Raw genomic sequence first — 21,163 nt, forward strand, 5'->3', positions numbered from 1 at the left:
TTGTACATATCTGTTGTAAAACTTGAGAAGGAGTCTCTGCAGGGAGGGAGGCAGTCATCAGACAGTAGAGTGTGATCTGGGGAGCCACAGTATTGAAACAGCTCTGACTGAAGAGCCTTTAGCATTTCTGCTGTTTCCTGCACTTTGAACAACCCTCTTATAGCCTCTGTGGCACAGAACAGAGCGTCAATTTAAATTTATTTGCTATCATATAATAAAGATAGTATTTAAAGTTAATGAAGAAAATAAATGGAAACATAATTTTCTTATTTGTGAACAAAGATAGAGCAAAGTCTTCACTTTTTTCTGTTAAAGCTTTATATAAATAAAATATTTAAATGTAAAAAGTAAACTATACACTGAAAGAAAATAGGTATGAATTTAATCATATGTATAGAATGTAGAAAACATAGGTCATCAATTCAGGAAACTATAAGATATAACAACCCAGTGACATACAGCTTTACTTCTGCCCATATGGTATACCCATAATTCTATTACTGGGAGGCAGATACAGGAGAACGACCAGGTCCAGGGCACTCTCAACTACAATAGGAAAGACTCAGAAACGCCAAGGGGCCAAGGGCTAGGTACATATTGCTTAGTGGTAGAATGTTTGCCTAGTAGGTTTCGTCAACAACTGCTCCTACCAAATCTCCCAATTCAGCAACACTTGCGTCAATGATAAATTGCAAATGATAACTTGTTGTTTGAGAAGTAGTTGACTTACTAATGTATGGGCCTTGTGTAAATCAAGGAGAAGGGCTGCATAGTGAAGTATTTGGTCATGATGCCAAGAGAAAAAGGGACATAAACGACTCTGAAAAGCACAGAATTTCTGTAACACAGATTTCCTCACAGATACAGCATTTGGCATTATATAGAATGCTTTTCCTAGATGAGGGGAACTGGAGTGATGGAGTGGGAGAGGACGTAACCGAAGCGTGGCTGCTGTACTGCCAGCACACACTTCGGTATGAGAGCATTAGATATGTGTGCTGGGTCCTTGCATGACTTGGGTCCTGGAACCCTGAGTCAGGGTAAGGAAGAAATGAAGACAGACAAACATACAGAAAAGCCAGGATCAGTGGTCTGGACTCTGATGGAGAAGCCTTAGCACCTTTTTGTATACAGCTGAACAAAGAGACAGGTCTATCTAATCTCAGTAGGAGCAGTCTTCGTTCTGTAAACATTAGTCTGGGAGTGGTGAGTCTGGACACCCCATCAGCATTCAAACTCTCCCTGGAGGAAGGCTTTGCCATCCCTCTGAGCCTCATCTGGGGACAGCTTTGCCAGTGGGGTTGAGGCACAGGGGTCCTTGCCATGGTAAATTTAATACTTAGAGCTGAACTCCTGGATGTAGGACATTAGCATTCATGGAAGTACATGATACATACTTCTTCAGGACTCCACTTGCTCCCTAAACTTGTCCTTAGGCTTTCATTTACAGAGATCTCGACCTCTGTTCTGTGTAGCCCATCATATGTGCCAGCACCTGTGCAGTGGCACCAGACCTCAACTTCAACCTCCATGGTTAGTGCCTGGCAGCGTTGTTTGCTCCAGCCTTCTGACCTGTAGCAGGCAGACTCCAGTCAAGCTGGAGCTGCAGGCCAAGTTTCCATCTAGGTACCTGTGAATAGTTGGTCAACCCTCTAACGGAATTACTCCAGCTTTTTAAAATAGAAGTTCTATTTTAGTGTACTATTTTGTAGAACGGCATTTTTTTAGAACAAGAAAATATACCTCCATTGTATATTTGAATAAATATTAAACTCTTAACCCTCTCTATTTTATATAATGTTCTTAAAAAATTTAGGACAACAGAAGTATGAAATAATCGTAATGCCCAAAATTAGAGTGTGGAATTTTTGGTTGTTGTGTTCTCTGGCTAATTGAGTTTTAATATTTTATTGAAGACATTTTTATAAATCATTGTAGCTGTAACTGTTTTGTTGTTAAGTCTAATGTTTTAGTAATAATTGAATGTACAGTTTTACTGGAGATCTTGAATGTCTTACAGGCTCAGGGTGACTAATACTGTGTGAAAGACTGAGAAGCTTATACCTTGATATGTGATTTGATTCCTACCTGGTGTTGACTTTCTCTGTGTTTATGTGTGCCACACTATGTGTGGGAATGTGTTTGTGTAGTGCTGTGGTAAGCATGATAATACTGTTGATCATTTCAGGCCCAACTGGAGTTTAGTTAATTGGCAGTTTGCTGTGTAGCGTATGCATCTTCTACTTGACCATAGATTTTAGTTCCTGGTATCAATTTGACTATGCCAAAAATGAAATAAACTAAATATACAGAATAAACTAAAGACATTCAAGTAAATTTGGTATTATAAAACCCCTGTAAGTTTTAAAAACGGGGGCCAGTGAGATGGCTCAGTGATAAAAATGCTTGATGAACAAGTTCAATACTACCAGAGTTCCTTTTGTAGAAGCCACCATGGAAGGAGAGAACTGACTCCTGAAAGTTGTCCCCTGACCTTCATATGTGCATGTGCACACACACAATCACACACACACAGGCACATATACAAATAGTTTTAAATCCCAATAGAGTCCCTCCTGGTTAAAAGTTTTATAGACTTTACTTTTAAAATGCTGAAAAACAAAAACAACAACAACAACAAAACAACCCCCAAACCCAGAACATACTTATTTACAATGTAATGCTAAAAACCAATATGAATTCTCTGAATTCTGTTATTTATATCTTTCACATGTAACCTTGCCTGCTTTTCACCATCACATTTAGTTACCTCTGTGTTTATAAAATTCATTTAGTGTGTTACATTGCTTTAAACTAAGTCCTGCATTCAGAACCAGGAGCATTGCTTAGCTGTGCTCATGCTTCTTGAATTGCAAACTTTTTAGTGCTAAATTCTATTTACCAACAATACACTTTTACACAATTAATTGTAGTACTAATGGCTCTGGTGTCACTCAGAATGTTTGAAAATGTGATATCCATGAACAGTGTCGGCCAAAGTTGTTTTGTTTCTGTGGTTGGTTGTGTATTTGAATGTCCTCTTGGTTATCAGGAAGTAATAGGGAAGAAGGGATTGTGACTGTTGCTGATAAAGCTGCTTTTTATTAGTTTTATCTTCCTTTCTGTAGAATTTTCTTAAAAGCAACAGAGTTGTCATTTGATTTCTGTGAAACACATGATGCTGTGAGGTGAGGAAGGAGCTCTTTCATTTTTGGATCTAAGAGTTGAAAAGATGGTGGACAACAAAGAATTTGAATTGAAAATGAAGTCATGCTGAACAGTTTTGGAGACGGGCAGGGCTACTTCTTTCTCTCCCCCCAGCTGCTCTCTCTTAAAGTGAATTGACGAAGCCTGTGGAGCCCAGCAGACTCAGCTACACCTGCTGCTGCTGCAGCTGCTGATTTGGTCTCGAACTTTGGGCACCTCCATCCACGTATCTCAGCATCTGCAATTCTGAAATGGGCATATTTACAGAACATATGCGAAACGCTAGATTGACTCAGCAGGTTTATACATGCACACACACACACACACACACACACACACACACACACACACACACAACAGTAATTGAAGAAGATATGAATGTAAGAGGGAGTTGGGGGCCACTGGATGAGTTGGAGCAGGGAGAGGCTTGGGTATGAAATTTTATACTCATGTATGAAATTCTCAAAAAAAAAGTACATTGAGACATATCTGCCTCTTGAGTTATTGTGAGACTCAAGTAAGGTAATGAGAAGTGCTTGTTAGCGTGTGCGATTTCTTTCCCTTTCCTGCTGCTGGTGCCTGCGCTGAACAGGTACCTCTACAACCGTGACTTTAAGTCAACCTCGTTCCTGAGCAAACCATTTCTGATAGCCGGATAAGGCCTGGGCAGAGCAGACTATCTTCCTCAGATACTCATGGGAGGTACTGTGCTCTCAGAAAGCATAACCTGTAAGTTATGGTGAATCTCCTGAAGGTGTCCCACACACGTCCCACTTCCAGAATACACTGGTCCAGCTATTGAGCTCCCTGTCCACCTTGTTTACACTGTGGTGGGGAGCAAAGCTTTGCCTCTCTTGCTTGTGGTTCATTTATCGCTGCTTTCTGGCTCTGCCACTTAGCTCATTTGTTCTAATTAAATTTCTTTTTGCTCCTATTTTGTGGGAAGCCAAGAGTTACCGTATTAATTCTCTTAAGTGTGTTATGGGAATTAAAGACTGTGCACAAACAGAGTAGTATGTTTTTACCCACCCGCCTCTAAGCTTCAGTGGCCCGTAGCTCACGGCTAGTCTTGTTTTAGCTGTGCTCTCATTCTCTACAGACTTCTTCTGGGGAAGAAGTCCTTCCGAAACTTTAGAGTGTATTCGAGAATAAGCTAAGCTTAAGAGAGGCTTTCTTTGAAGACACTGACACGTGCTGGAGCGTCATCTGGCAGGTAGAGAAAGGCCCCTGTTATTACCTTCTTGGGGCACTTGTCAAGACTAGCACACATACAGTTTCCTGTCATGTTTACAGTGCCCATTTACTGTCTTATTTATGGTTGAATGTATTCTTATTCAGTTACTAAATTTGATTTGAGATTAGATAAAATGCAGTTGCTTGATGAGTGCTTTGTGATGAGATGTGTGAGAATCAGTAGGAAGTACTGATGGTCTAATTAGGGACTCCTCTTAAGTGCTGAGACCTTGTATTCTCAGGTTGCGTTGTACTTTTGTCAGTAGAAGGAATCACACAGAAATGACTGGAGAAATATTTTTCTAAGGCTGACTTCTGAAAAAAATTGATTTTGTTTGATGTAAAATTGGAGCCAGTGGTAATTGTGATGACCCACGTAATTGTTTTAACTTGAGAAGGTAGAGTGATTTATGCTTTCTCTTGCCTTTGTATTTCAGCATAATATCACTTGTGTTTCTTAATCTATTCCTTCCCTAGAAAACATATATTTTACAGAGTATGTGGTTCAGTGTCATGGAATAGGAGTTAAGAAAACAGTAGACTTGATGGTTAGTTATTGTGAGAGGAAACATTTTAGACAAAAGCTATTTGGAAACTGAAGCTGTCATTTTTAGTAGCTAAGTCCCAGAACTGAATTGGATTAAAGCTGGTAACTCTACACCTTAGATTATATCATGCAATAACCTAGGAAGTACATTTTACAGCTTTGTTTCTTAAAGACTTTAAGACTCTATATTATTCAATTAAATTTTTAATGATTCCATATTGAATTTTTCTTTTTTAATCATTTTAGTGGCTAGTAATTTTCAATTAAAAACATCCAGAGATTAAAAAATACACAGCTCTTTTCTGCCTATAGATTTTAGTAGTGATTATCAGTCATTTTGTATTATTTGGAGTTTAAAATTAAACCAGGGGGCTAGTGAGATGGCTCCGTGCAGATAGGCACTTGCTGCACATACCTCACAACATGGAGTACATGTGAGTGTGGAGGAGACATCCTCCTCCACAGAGTGGTCCCTGGACACACATGTATGCCTGACACATTGCCTCCACCACACACAAATACACAAAACAGCACCACCAAATCAGAGAGGTGGGCACAGGAGCTCACCGGATATGACTGCCATGTAGAAGTGAAATTATTTAAGCTGAAAATTCAAAACCTGGGGTATTATAAAATCTGAAACTTTGAGCATGGGTTTGACGTCATGTTTGGAAAACCTCACACCTAACATCAGAACAGTTGTCAAAATGCAGGTGTCTTAATAGTAAAATGTAGTCGGAAGGTTTCTCCAGTCCCACCAGGCCCCAGCAATCCTGTGGCCTGCTTATAAAATAATCACTCAGAAGCTTATATTAATTATAACTGCTTGGCCATTAGCTCAGGATTATTACTGACTAGCTCTTACACTTAAATTAACCCATAATTCTTACCTATGTTTAGCCATGTGATGTGGTATCTTTTCTCAGTTCTGCCTTGACATCTTGCTTCCTCTGTGTCTGACTAGTGACTCCTGGCTCCACCCTTCCTCTTCCCAGAATTCTGCTCATCTGCTCGCCCCACCTGTACTTCTTGCCTGACTACTCACCAATCAGCATTTTATTTATCAACCAGTCAGAGCAACACATATTCCCAGCATACAGAAAGACATCTCACAGCAGTGTAGTATAGAATTCCCCTCAGGGTCTGTGTATAGTGTGTCCTTGAAGGGTGCTGTACTGTGCTCGAGGAAGAATCACCTGGACTAGTGCTGGGTAGGACACACAGAGTTTCTCTTTGTCTCCCTCCTCCTTCCCTCCTCCTCCTCACTGCTTTTCAGCTGGTGTGAAACACCAGTATTGGAAGCTCATGTCAGGTTGCTTGAAGGCTCATTCTTTGTAGAAATTTAAGAAGTATTTCTTAGATGAAGGTACGTTTTCAAAGAAGTGTATTCGTTTACCATAGTGTTCTCTTCACCCTGCAGAATTTTTTTTAGCTGAACTGCATTTAGAGATTGTCACTCGTCTCCACTGGAGGACTGTATAGGATATGGTCCATTGTCACTCACTACAATCTCTGTAAGGATGCTGCTCACTTTGGAAGCCATCTCTAGAGAGATTGGAAGGGAATTTCTTCTGCTTTTGTATCAGAAGAACTGATTTACTTGTGTGTCCGATTTGTGACCCATTGTAGATACTGTAGTTCCAGTAACATAGGATCCGTTGTGTTGACAGAAACTGAATTTGGGACCTGGCCTTTATAATGAGATCTATCTAGATTCTTCATTATCTTGTCCATCTCCAGGGAATTGCTTTTCCATTATTCCTGATTCTCATATATTTGAAAACCTCTTCTGTGTGCCAAATTGAGGCTTTATAGGAATAAATATTTATTATTAGCTACTTTTAGAATTAGATTTCATGAGACAAATATACTCATTAGAGTAGGAAATATGGTAATTTTGTGAATTAATAGGTTTTCTGTAATTTGGTTGTCTTTAAATAATTTTAATAAACACTGTTAAAGTATGTTAAAAATTTATTTTACTTTGTTAATTTTATGTATTGCTTCTTTTAAAACATTAGTATTTTTGGTATTATGATATAACTTATTTTAGCAGTAAATATATTTACCTTGTCAGTCTCTCAGATCTTCTCTGTTGTAAGGGTTGCATATAAACTAATATATATTTGAATTAAATGTTTTTTAGATATTTTAGTCTAATAATGATACTAAAACTATAAAGAATAAACTTTAGCTTTTATAATATATAAATTGTATTACATGGATAATTTTTGTATTTTTAAAATCAAGCTTATAATTTCCTGATATAAGCTAGGTTTTGTCCTTTGGAGTCACTGTTTATCATTCTATGTTCAAGGCACTAGGTTTAGAAGGGAGCTGAGTCCGTTTTGACCTGCACCTCCATGTTAGTGCTGTGAGCGTGGACACTCACTGTTCACAGTGACTCCATGTTAATGCTGTGCACGTTCACACTCACTGTTTCACAGCGACTCCATGTTAGTGCTGTGCACGTTCACACTCACTGTTCACAGTGACTCCATGTTATGCTGTGCATGTTCACACTCACTGTTCACAGTGACTCCATGTTAATGCTGTGCATGTTCACACTCACTGTTCACAGTGACTCCATGTTAGTGCTGTGCATGTTCACACTCACTGTTCACAGTGACTCCATGTTATGCTGTGCACGTTCACACTCACTGTTCACAGTGACTCCATGTTAGTGCTGTGCACATGGACACTCACTGTTTCACAGTGACTCCATGTTATGCTGTGCACGTTCACACTCACTGTTCACAGTGACTCCTTGTTAGTGCTGTGCACGTGGACACTCACTGTTTCACAGTGACTCCATGTTATGCTGTGCACGTTCACACTCACTGTTCACAGTGACTCTGTGTTATGCTGTGCACGTGGACACTCACTGTTTCACTAGAAAACACGAGAATAGCTAATGTAAATTTTCATTTCAAACGTTTAACATAATTTAAGCATTAGAAGTATTTTAAGGGTAATGATGTAGAACTGGCCATGGAGATGTCTTAATACAATTTGTTACAGAACTGAATATAAATTTCAACCTTGGGAAATTTGAAATATAAGTCACTCAAGAAATAGATAAATGGAAGTTAATGGTCACTTTTGGTTAGACGGACTATCTCAGGGACTTGACGAATTTGTAAGGTTGTTGATGTAAATATGTTAGTAGTACATTTCCAAAATTGCTCAGACATATTGTTAGTATGTCAAGAAAGCATTCTTTCTTTTTGAAATGTATAGTGCTAATCCTCTGCTGCTCTGCTAAATAAATTATAATGCGCATACTTAGCCTTTTCTCAGTGATTAGGATAATTTCAAAATAAAGGTATTTTAGCTAATAGTGAGAATTATTTTAAAAGGAATTGTTTTAGGAGAGCCCTCCACCTCCTCTCTGTGACCCTGGAGCTTTCTTGAATAATTAAGTGTTCCCTAAGTTCACTGGTTTTGTGTTGTTGATTCACTTTTTTTGTTTTGTTTTTCAAGACAGGGTTTCTCTGTGTAGCTTTGGAGCCTTTTCTTGAACTCACTCTGTAGCCCAGGCTGGCCTGGAACTCACAGAGATCCGCCTGGCTCTGCCTCCCGAGTGCTGGGATTAAAGGCGTGCGCCACCACCGCCCAGCTGATTCACTTTTTTGTGTGTCACTTTTTCAAGAGTATAATCATACCTGCTATACGTCCAGCACAGAGATAGATGTTCTGTTATCTGCCTCTGTAATGGGCTCATGGTTAAGTTCATTTATAGAAAAAGTTTCTGCCATTTCCTCCAAGCATTACCAAAGAATCACTGATCTTAGGCTAGAGCAGATGCCCCTCCTGTCTATGCCTTTCCGTAGTGTTTGTCTTCAGTCAGACATCTTAACCCTTTGACCTGTTATTACAGGGTTCATGCTTGAACCAGATCCGGAGCACAGACCTGACATATTTCAAGTATCCTACTTTGCTTTTAAATTTGCCAAAAAGGATTGTCCAGTTTCCAACATCAATGTAAGTAGTTTCTCAAGTAGGTAAGCCTTTCAAATTCACTTTAATGATGTGTGTTTATATATATATATATACATGCTTTATGAGCTCTTTGTGACAAGTGGTCTTGATAGTGTGTGATGCTGTTTGTGCATGAAACTTCATTTCCTAGACTTCACTCACGTGTTCTGGAGAGCTTCAGCAGGCTGAAGAGAGAGACACAACATGACATGTCAGTCACAGAGCATAGGCTGTTATTAAGTATTGAAGTATTTGATAACAGGATTTTAAGTGTGTTGTTTTTTTTTTTTTTTTTTTTTGGTTTTTCGAGACAGGGTTTCTCTGTGTAGCTTTGCGCCTTTCCTGGAACTCGCTTTGGAGACCAGGCTGGCCTCGAACTCACAGAGATCCGCCTGCCTCTGCCTCCCGAGTGCTGGGATTAAAGGCGTGCGCCACCACCGCCCGGCAAGTGTTTTGTTTTTTAACCAAGAGATGTGATCAGACATTATTGAGACAGATGCTAAACATAGTGTTAAATGAAAAACTTGGGCCCCTCTGATATTAATAGTAGAGGCATTGTAAAGGGAGAGGCCTGACTTCAGATATTTCTTTTTTTTTTTCTTTTGGTTTTTCAAGACAGGGTTTCTCTGTGCAGCTTTGCGCCTTTCCTGGATCTCGCTCTGTAGACCAGGCTGGCCTTGAACTCACAAAGATCCACCTGTCTCTGCCTCCCGAGTGCTGGGATTAAAGGCGTACGCCACCACCGCCCGGTGATATTTCTTTTATCAGTGGCTGATTTTATATCTTTATGGTGGCTAATCCTCTTCTCCTATTATAAAACTAGGATAGCAGTTATGATTATAGCTAATATATAGCACAGCAGCCCAGGGCTAGGCCAAGTACAGTGCTCATTTTGGGGGCTTAGTTTCACTCAAAGACTTTGATTCCCTCCCTCCCTTCCTCCCTCCCTCCCTCTTCCCCCTCTTCCCTCTCACCCTTCCTCCCTTCCTCTTTCCCTCCCTCCCTCCCTCCCTCCCTCCCTCCCTCCCTTCCTTCCTTCCTTCCTTCCTTCCTTCCTCTCCTGCCTCCCTCCATCCCTCCTTCCTCCTCCTACTTGTTCTCTCTCTGTCTCTCTGTCTCTCTCTCTGTCTCTCTCTGTCTCTGTCTCTGTCTCTCTCTCTCTCTCTGTCTCTCTCTCTGTTTCTGTCTCTGTTTTTCTCTCTCTCTGAACAGATTTCTTTCTCTCCATAGCCCTGGTTATCCCAGAACTCTGTATAGACCAGGCTGGCCTCAAACTCTCAGATACCAGCCTGCCTCTGCCTCTCAGAGTGCTGGGATTAAATGTGTGTGCTGTCATGCCTGGCTCAAAGGCTTTGACTCCTACTCACTTCCTGCATACTAACTACAGTGAACTGTACATGCCAGATTTATGCTCATTTTAATGAAAGTTCTAGATCACCATTGATTTTAATCCTTCCTGAACACTGTAGAGATCATTCTGTTCCGACTTATGTTTTCTTCATGTATCACTTACCTACTTGGACAAAGGAAGAACTGTGGAACCTTTTTCTTTTTCAAGCCCTCACCGTATCACGTTAGTATTTTTCTGTTGATGTTCTAAAGCTTTAGTGAGGACTAGCTTTATCTGAGGTTTAACTGAGCTGTAGCTTTCTGTTCAGCTCATGCTCACAGTACCCAGACTGAGACATGTGGACATAAAGAGATGCACTGTCTCCTGTTTTATTTTCCAGGCTTTACACTGTCACAGCAGTTAGCTGCAGTATTTAGAAACAACTTGATTGTTATCCTGGTTGTGCAATTATTTTCTCAAGTACAAAATACCATTGATTTACACATGTGTTGCCATCTTTTTTAACTCAAGACTTACCCAAAAGAGTATTGTGTACCGTAACGCTATGTTCATCTTGTAAAGATTTCTGTGGAACATCACTGTAAAGGTGACATTTGTGTAACGTGATATTTTCAGAGTAGATTTTGGGAATATATCTAATAATCTGTAATATGTGAGGTGAAAATAATAGTTTCTCAGGCAATGATTTGAAAGTTTAATAGTCTATCTATAGTCTAAAAAATTACTACAACTCAGATGAGAAACTAAATGGAAACTGTTTTCTCTTCCCAGAATTCTTCTCTTCCCTCAACTCTTCCTGAACCGATGACTGCTAGCGAAGCTGCTGCTAGGAGAAGCCAAATGAAAGCCAGGTAGGCAGGCCTGTGCCGCAGCCGAAAGGCGCTTCGCAAGAGAAAAGGCTGTGGTTCTCATTTTAACTGTAGCAAATCCTATTGCCCCAAAGGCTGTGTTGTCCAGCCTGTGGTATTATAGCTTAGATAGTGAGCACAAAATAAACCTTCAAAGCAACTAAATGCCGGGCTTTCCGCCATTCTCCTGTGAAAGCTGCTCCTCATCTGTGAAGATGGGAATGTTAAGTGCTGATGTTGGGGGGCCTTCTCTGTGTGTGATTGTCGTCCTCTTCATCACTGACGGGTCTTCATTCAGGAAACTTGAGATTTGGGTCAATAGCTGTTAAGCCTACTGTTTATATTTAAGAAAAGAAACACTAATTGGGGGCTGGAGAGATGGCTCAGAGCTTAAGAGCACTGGCTGTTCTTCCAGAGGACCTGGATTCAATTCCCAGTACCCACATGGTGGCTCATTGCCATCTCCAATGAGATCTGGTGCCCTCTTCTGGCCTGCAAGGACACATGCAGGCAGAACACTGTATACATAATAAATAAATACAAAAAAAGAAACATTAATTGTCAAAGGCCATTAGTGTATGTACTTTGTAGAGTTTATGTATGTATATAACTAGAAAGCTTCGTAAAGAATTAAATTTGAAACCTTATTTTTCAGTTACTTACACTATTGGTAAGTTTGAATTCTAGATTGAGACTTAAATCTGGGACTGGAGAGATGATTCAGCAATTAAGAATACATAATGCTCTTGTGAACAACTTGATGATCATTAAAATGAGCTGTAATTGGCTGTGTATATAAATGATCTTACTGTCTTTGTTACCTTTGTAGAGGACTTGTACTATACCATGCTGATCATCCTGCCTGTTATTTTTAGAAGACGGCATATGCACAATATATTTATACAATTTCTGGGAAAAAATTGCCTTAAATTTTTTTTGGATAATTTCCTGCATGTTCGTAATATATTTTGATCATATGCGCCTTCTACTACCATCTCTCCCCCTCCCCGCTGCCCCCCTTCCACTTCCCAACCAGCCCCCCTTCTGTAGTGCTGTTGATGTCTTCCTCTCATGACTGACTGAGCTCTGTTAGGTCACCAGCCCTAACTAATCTGGAATCTCGGGAGACATTCTTTGGTTTCCTTGCTCTTGGGGAGATAATTGTTAGGACGGCTCCCTCTTGTGTTACATCTAGGTATTGTGAGAAAGCTGTAGGTATGTGCTGTGATTGCAGGAGCTGTGGGCTTGCTAAAGCATGCATATACAATTTAGGTATTACATCACTTGAAATAATATTAAGTGAAGTCATCAAAGAAACATTGTGGGAGAAAGTTATGGAAGTTCTACACTGACTGTAGAATGCAGAGTTGAAAATGTCGTTTGAAGACTGTATTGGTCCTACACTTAAGCACATACCGGCAGCCCCAAGTGGACAGAGTGGGTATCAAAAGTTGGTCAATAACGAGAACACGAAGTTGTGAGGGTATAGGGAAGACATTGGAGGGGGGAGAGTGGGCAGTAGATTAGATCCAGGCACATTATATGGATATATGAATATTAAAAATAAATTTACCTTTTTTCTGTTTTTGTTTGTTTGCTAGTCATACTGCTTTCCAAATTGTGCTCATCACTTTACTGTCTGCATTGGAGGCTTACACAGAGTCCCAGTCGACCATTCTAATTCTCATTTAGTATTCTAGGAAAACACAGGCTGGGTGGGAGCAGGCAGCCTTACCTGACCAGCACTGGTGTCTTCTGTTTTACTGCTGTAGGAGACAGACAGCCTTTCCTTTCCTCAAGTCCAAGCTAAGGTGGTGATTTCTTGCGTCTTTTAAAGAACTGAATCTCAGTTTTGTCAGAAGCCTTTTGAGAAGGTTTGTCTTTGTATTCTGTCAGTCTCAGGCCATCCCTTCACCTCTGGGTTGTATTCCTAGTCTTCCATTAGAAGCTGACTGCGAACAGCTGTGCCCAGCTGTAGTTTACTTCACAAGCTTTATTAAACATATATTCTGAGATGACTACTTAGAAGAAATCCAAAAGGACTAATGTAGTCATCTCTAACTATCATGTATAGAATGAATAGTAAACTAGAAATAATCTCAATATTTTGAATGAATTATATCTTTCTATTATAGAATAACAGATACCATTGGACCAACAGAAACCTCAATCGCACCAAGACAACGACCAAAGGCCAATTCCACTGCGGCCACTTCCGGTGTGCTGACCATTCACAGTTCAGCAACGCCTGTTAAAGTCCCTGCTCCTGCTGAATTCAATAACCACAAGCCAAAAGGTAGCCTTTGCAGTTCTGATCTCTGTATGGTATGGAGAAGCCGGCTATGGTTTGATTCCCTGAGAATGTAAATGAATTTAATGTTGTAAATCACAGAACAAGTAGGGCTGGAGAGAAGGTTCACTTAGGAAAGTTCTTGCTGTGAGGCATGAGTACCTACGTTTAGAGTCTCAGCACCCACAGTCGAAGCCGATGGGCATGGCAGTGCGCTCCTGTAGCCACAATGTGGGGGAGGGCCAGAGGATAGAGACAGGCTGGTTATGGGTTTGCTAGCCAGCCAGTTTGACTGAAATGAGAGCTCTAGGTTTAGTGAGAAACCTTGTATCAGAAGAAAAAAGTAGGAAAATGATTGTAGACGATATCTGGACCCTCCTTTAGCCTCTGCATATGTGTGTGAGCACAAATACATACATATGAGCACACAGGTATGTGCACCCTGCTCTCCATAGGAACCTGTCTATGGGTGACTAATAAGCTGAATTATTTTCCTAAAGTTTTTTTAAAGGCAAAATTGCTAGTAATTTAAATGTATGTAGAAGTATCAGTTTGCTTTGATATATAAATAGAAACTCATCTTTTGAAAGTCTCAGCTAGTAGATTTGAGGGCTGTAATAACATTTAACAAGTGTTGGAGATTTTGTGCTGAATTGAATAGGAAGTAGTTTACATTCCATCCTTATAGTTACAAGTCTCTAGAGCCTTGGTAAAGGAACCACATGGATACCACAGCATAAGCACTGTTCTTACTTGATTTTGAGAAATTGTTTTTATAATCTGAAGTGCATTATGGTAAGTATAATACCTAAAAAACCGTTCCTGCAGGGAAATATCTCTAAATATTTAATTTACACCTTGAGTAAATTTAATTTCTCAAGGTGTCAGAGATATAATCTGAAGAATCACCTCCAGCAAACCCTGATTCATGTAATATTTCCTGACAAATCTGTCTTGTTTTAATGTTGAAATGTGTTTATTACAGGTACTGTAGTGGTTAAGATCACATATTTTGACTCTCATGAATCTGATTTGAGTTACATTTCTCCCACTTTAAAAACTAACACTGGGCAGTGGTGGCGCACGCCTTTAATCCCAGCACTTGGGAGGCAGAGCCAGGAGGATCTCTGTGAGTTCAAGGCCAGCCTGGTCTCCAAAGTGAGTTCCAGGAAAGGCGCAAAGCTACACAGAGAAACCCTGTCTCGAAAAACCAAAAAAAAAAAAAAAAAAAAAAAAAAAAAAACCTAACATGTCCAATAAAAATATGAGTACCTATCTAATAGTATTTCTGAGAAATTTAAATGATGGCTTAACATAAGTCCTGGCCCAGAAGTGTTATGAAATGTTAACTGTTATTTACTGTTAATATTGTTAAGTCTAAGCTCAGAGAGGTGATGCTTACCTGGCACATTGCTGCAATGAGTTTGTGGTATTCAAGCATGTCAACTGGAAAATTAATTCCATGGAAAACAGAGATGATGACATTTTGAACTCATTTGTGTAATAATTCCCATTTCATTTAAAAAATTATTTTCTGTGTGTGGGTGTTTTGGCTGCACGTGTGTATATGTACCATGTGTACCTGGTGGTGGAGGCCAGGAAAGGGCATCAGATGCCTTGGAACTGGAGTTACAGACAGTTGTGAGCCACCATGTGTGTGATGGGAACTGACTTGATCTTCTGAGCCATCTCTCCGGCCTCCAGTGATTTCTCTTTCTGCTTTTACCTGTGGGTAAGTAGTGAGGCGGATGGACAATATTCCATCTCACATAGACATTTGATATTCTCTCTCTTTCTTGCTTTCCCAGGTCGTTCATCTTACTAGTGTTGTGCTCTGTGCCACTGCTTACCAGTCACAGACTGCTAGGGGAGCATGCTTGCAAGATACTCAGTTTGTTATTAAAGTGTGAGTGTCGTGAGCTGTCTCAGTAACAGTGTTGGAAAGGACTTTTTAAAGGATTGGGGTTTTGTGATAGTTTCTTTTCTTGTTGCTGTGATGAAATACCCTGACAAGAGCAACTTAGGGGAGAAAGGTTTGTGTTTTTTTCTCTCTTTTACAGTTCCTCATGGTGGGGAAGACATGGCAGCAGCTGGGAGTGTCCTGGTGGCAGGAGTTGGGGCTGCCTGGTCCCATTGCATGTGTACTCAGGAAAACATCGGGTGAACAGGGGAGGGGACAGAGGCTGCCTGGTCACATTGCATGTGCATTCAGGAAACAGTGGGTGAACAGGGGTGGAGCCACCTTATAAAGCTTGGTGGGCCTGTTTCCAGTGACCTACATCTTGCAGTAAGGCTCTCCCTCCTCAAGGTTCTGCATCTTTCCAAAGAACTCAGTGCTCAAATGCAGGAGTCTGTGGGAGAGCATTTCAGGTCCTTGAGCCACAGCAGCCGTGTATAGGTGATCGTTCACAGAGTCCTTCGGGATCTACAGGGAAACAGGAATGGGATGTGAGTCAGGATCTCACCTGGGGCAGGTGAAAGCCTATGAGTAAAGTAGCAGTCAGCCTCGAGGCAGGGTCGAGGATGCTGGGTCACGTGTGGTTGGACAGTGTTCGTGTTCTCATCTCTTCAGTTAGACACTGTTGCACAGTATTTGGTTGTCCTTTTGTGTCCCAGACCTTGTCTGCTTTCCATGAGGTTCCTCAGGTGGTGAGCTGACCCAGCTGTGAGTGCCAGACTTGCACTTGACGTCAGGGCTGCATTTCTTATTTTAGCATGCTTGCTCCCAGCTTATGTTGGAAAAATTACAGGCTTTATATGTATGTGTTTGACTTCTTAATTATTTCCTTCTTCTTTAGAAATTAGAGTAAAATATTCATCTGCTACAGAAATATTGACAGAAAAAAATGTAAAAATTTCCTGTTTCCTGTTCAGTTAAATAGTAGTTTACTGTATACCCTCTTAGCTTTTTTTTAGTATAAATAATCAATTTGGTAATATGAATATAGTATAAATTAATATGAATATAGCTGTATATAATTCATATAAATAATTATATCATTGTCATAAATGGACTCAGACATGTTTCTGTGCTATTTCCTTCTTTCCCTTTAAGATGTTTTTGAAAACTTATGTCAGTATAGATCTGTTAGCAGTTTTTAACTTACTCACTGTCATGTGTGTACTATAAGTTTTAGGACCACTTAGGCTATTCCAATGTTTGCTGTTATTAAGAGTGTGGTGTAAACTGCTGTACAGTTTCTGATTTTCATGCCAGTGCATTTGTCTGAGGAGTATACTAAACATATTTGGGGGCTGGAAGATCTCATTGGTTAAAAGCATTTGCTGCTCTTCAGTGAACCCTCACTTGGTTCCCAGAACAAATATCAGGCAGCTCAAAACTGCCTGTAACACTGGCTCCAAGAGACCTGACACCTCCTTCTGATGTCCAAGGGGACCTGCGTGCCCACGACGGGCAGACACACAGACACACAGACTCACAGACACACACCTAACATAAATAAAATAAAGCTTAAAGAGAGGCCTATTCATTTAAAGTTTATGAACAGTCAGATTGCTGCCCCCAGACTCCAGGAACTACAGCGTAAGCCACAGTTTAGTCCCCTAGGCCTGTCTTGGCAGCACCTGATAAGAAAAGGTTTTGAAAATGCTTGCCCAATGACTGCTGAGATAATTTCCCCCTTTTGATTATGTTCTCATCCAGTGTTTTTATTTATTTTAAAAACATGCATACAAGTTATTATGACGTAAATCTATACACATATGAAATATTCTATATGTCAGCCCTCTCACTTCTTCCCTCTGTCTCCCTGCTGGTCCTCTTCCTTCTCCAACACCCACTTCTTTGTACTTCTGGGTCACATACATTCTGTCTCCCCATCTTACCTCTCCTAATTGATAGACTTATTCCTCTTCCCTGATCCCTTTTCTATCGTGTGTGTGTGTGTGTGTGTGTGTGTGTGTGTGTGTCTGTCTGTCTGTCTGTCTGTCTGTCTAGATTCTGCATATGAAAGGTGTCTATCTGATTATTATGGCTTATTTGATTTGATGAGCAGTCATCTCTAGTTCCATCCATTTTTGTGAAAATGCCCTAGTTCAGTTCTTCTTTACAAATGAAAAATTCCATTATGTATGTAAAGTACCACATTTTCTTTTTCCATTTCCCTGTCTATTAATTGACATCTTGACTGTTTCCATATCCTGGCTATTGTGAATTGTACAACAGTAAACGTGAATGTGCAAGTATTTCTGTGCAAGAGAACTCTTCAGGTATATTCCCAGGACTGGTATTGCTAGATCAGTGGTAGTTGTACTTTTCATTTATTTACTTAGTTGTATTTTGTGTATGTGTTCATATGTACCTATTCATGTGTGGGAAATACGGGGAGACCAGAGGTCAACATCTGGTCTTTCTCAATTGCTGCCCACCTCTTTTTTTTTTTTTCTTTCTGTGTGTTTGTGTGTGTGTGCACATGGGCGTGCTCATGCCTAGGTAACATACACTTGTGTAAATGAAAGCAGATGCCAGAGGAAGGTGCTAGAATGCTGCCATATAACTCTCCACTGCATTCTTTTAGAAGCTAGGCTGGTAGCCAGTGATTCCCCGTGGTCCTTCTGTCTCCCCCATGACTCCGAGAGCTGGGTAGCAGGAGTGCACAGCCACACCTTGATTATTTATATGGTTGCTGGGATCCAAATTTCTAGTGCTTGTGTAGCAAGTGATTTTATTCCCAGTCCTTTCTCCATCTGACCCTGCACATAATAATTTGTATGCATGTTTTTCTGAGGCACATTTTCTGATTAAACCTGGAACTCACCGATTTGGCTGGACTGACTCACTAACTGAAAAGCCCCAGATAGTCTCCTGTGTCACTTTGCCCAGCACTGGGTTGCAAGCTGGCACTGCTGTGCTTGGCCTTTGTATGTGGGTGCTGGCAATCAGACTCACCCTTCTGCTCGTGAGGGAAGCTCTTTACCGACCCAGCTGTCTCCTTAGCCATATTTGTAGTTTTTTGAGGCACTTTGTACTGATTTCTGCAGTGACTCCTCCAGTTTGTAGTCACACTGGTGTATACACACAAGGGTACCACTGTGAAAGCAGCATTCATCTTTGCCTCCCTTTGTGTTAGCCGTTGTCACTATGGTAAGACAGAATTACAGTGTCGTGTTCATTTGTAGCTCCTGGATGGATTAGGATGTTGGACACTTCCTCGGGTACTTTATTGCCCATTTGTATTGCTTTATTCAAGAGATGTCTGTTTAGTTCATACTCAGCTTCTTGATTGGATGGGTTTTTGGTCCTTAGTTTTTGGAGTTCTTTATAGAGTCTAGATATGTGAATTCCTGGTTAGATGTAAAACGTTTCTCCTTGTGTAGATAGTATCTTCATTCTGTGCTGGAGAACAACCTTTTATTTTCATGCAGCTCTATTTGTCATTTCTCAGGGTGATTTGCTGTACTGTTGGAGTCCTTTTCTCACTCCGTCTCCCTCTCATTCTGTCCCTTCCTCCAATTTATTTACTTTATTTATTTTTGTTTTTGTTTTTCAAGACAGGGTTTCTCTGTATATCCCTGGCTGTCCTGGAACTCATTTTGTGATCCAGGTTGGCCTTGAACTCAGAGATCCGCCTACCTCTGCTTCCTGAGTGCTAGGATTAAGGACATCCGCAACCACTACCCGGCTATTTACTTTAATTTTATGTGTGTAGGTGTTTTATCTGTATGCATGCTTATGCTTGCATGCAGGCTGGAAGGGGGCATCAAATCCCCTGGGAGTGGAGTCTTAGATGGTTCTGAGCCATCACATGGGTATTGGGACGCCAACCCAGGTCTTCTGGAGTTGGAGCTAGTGCTCTTAGCCATTGAGCCACCTCTCTAGCCCTTGCTGGTATCCTTTTCAGATTCCTTGCCCGCCCCTGTATCGTGAAGTGTTTTCTTTACCTTTCTCTAACGGTTTCAGAGTCTAAGGTTTTACATTGTCTTTGACCCAAATTTGGAATAGATTTTTGTTGAGGGTGGATGGTATGGACCTTGTTTCATTCTTATACATTTGGATATCTAATTTTCCCAGCATCGTTTGTTTGAAGAATATTCCTTTCCCTGCCCCTGTTCCATGTATGTTTTTGATGCCTTTATTCAAGATTAGGTGGCTGTCGATTAGGTGGTTTATTTCTTGGTCCTCTCTTGTATTCCGTTGATATGTGTTTGGTACTATGGATCTGTTGTGAAGTTTGAGATGAGACGTTGTTAGTTTCCAGCATTGCTCTTTCTGTTTAGGATAGCTTTGTCTATTCAGGGTTTGTGCTTCCATGTCCATTTTAGGATTTTCTTTTTTGTTTGATTAGAGATAACGTTGGAATTTTAATGGGGCTCCCCTGGGTCTGCAGCTCATCTTGAGTAATGTAAGCATTTTCACGTGAGTTCTGAGTCTGCTCATCGGAGAACTTGAGTGTCCTCTTTCGTTTGTCTTTAGTGTTTTCTGGAAGTCTTTTATCTCTTTAGCTAAATTTATTTTTAGTTATTTTTAAAAAAGCTTTTAAGAATGGGGCTTTAATTCTGATTTCTTTTTCAAAAGGTCCATTACTGGTCTGTAGAAAGGCTGTGGGTTTCTGCATGTTGGTTTTTCTTTCGTCATTTTCCTACTTTGCTGAAGTTATATATATATAAGGTCTAAAAGTTTTGTGAGTGGAGTCTTGAGGGTTTCTTGTCTGTAGGGTCATTGCTTCAGCAAATGTGCTTGATGACTTGCTAACAGCAAAGCTGTCTTTTGACTCATAGTTTTAGAGATTCCTGTTCATGATGGATGGACCAGCTGCTTCCAGGTCTCTGTTGGGGGCATGGCAGGAAGCTCACATTAATTGTCCACCTCATAGCATAAGACAAGTCCATAGTTTCCCTGAAGGGCATATCTCAGGTGGACTGAAGACCCCCCCATTGGGCTCACATCCTAAAGATTCCACTGTCTCCCTCTCCCAATAGTGTCTTCTAGGGGATCCACACTTTCAACACCTGGTCCTTTGGGGGGGGGGGATTAAACATCCAAACTGTAGCAGTTGTGTATAAATTTAATGTAAATTATTGGAAGAGAAAACAGTCATTACATAGTATTAGTATATTTACTTTACTCCTTTTTGATATTTCATAGACCTTTTCAGCCACTTTTCAAAGGTATTTTCATTGTGTTAATTTTGTAGAGGTTGTAATTAAATGTCCATTCAAGAGACAATATCAATAGATTGAGTATAGTAAGAGTTTAGTAGGTATGTTTGTTATAAAAGGCTCCTTGGTTCTAATAGATGAAGAAGGTATCACTGCTTCTCTGGTCTCTGGTTGGAAAATAGCTATGTGGTAATTGATACATTAATTTGAACTGAATCCCCCCCCCCCCCCCGTCTCCCTGTCCCCCTCCCCCCAGGACAGGGTTTCTCTGTGTAGCCCTAGCCCTGGAATTTGTTCTGTAGACCAGTATGGCCTTGATCTCAAGCAATCCCCCTGCCTCTGCCTCCTGAGTACTGGAATTAAAGATATGGCCAAAAGAGTCCCAATGGAATCCCTAAACAACCCAGACTATAGGTTGCACTTCACAAACTGATGGCAGGGCCCCACTGCTGAAGACAACACCTATACAACTCATTGAACATGGAGAGGTTGAATTGGTGCCTACATGGAACCTTCATCCCTACATACTGGTGTCTTTGGTACAGGAAGGCATTCTGTAGGCTACCAAAAGAAAAATGTAAACACCA

At 40.6% G+C, this 21,163-nt stretch overlaps 1 protein-coding gene across 2 annotated transcripts in view; it reads left to right on the plus strand.

The window, feature by feature from the left end:
* Positions 1–21,163, plus strand: part of Bmp2k (BMP2 inducible kinase) — a 110,590-nt gene that overhangs the window by 50,268 nt on the left and 39,159 nt on the right. For both annotated transcript variants that reach the window (XM_028873145.2, XM_028873147.2), the window contains exons 8-10: positions 8,868–8,971; positions 11,091–11,170; positions 13,303–13,463. In XM_028873145.2, the coding sequence (XP_028728978.1) occupies positions 8,868–8,971; positions 11,091–11,170; positions 13,303–13,463 (345 nt within the window). The remainder of the gene's footprint in view (positions 1–8,867; positions 8,972–11,090; positions 11,171–13,302; positions 13,464–21,163) is intronic.

The sequence above is a fragment of the Peromyscus leucopus genome, chromosome 10 (genome assembly GCF_004664715.2).
Source record: "Peromyscus leucopus breed LL Stock chromosome 10, UCI_PerLeu_2.1, whole genome shotgun sequence".
Classification (NCBI taxonomy): domain Eukaryota; kingdom Metazoa; phylum Chordata; class Mammalia; order Rodentia; family Cricetidae; genus Peromyscus; species Peromyscus leucopus.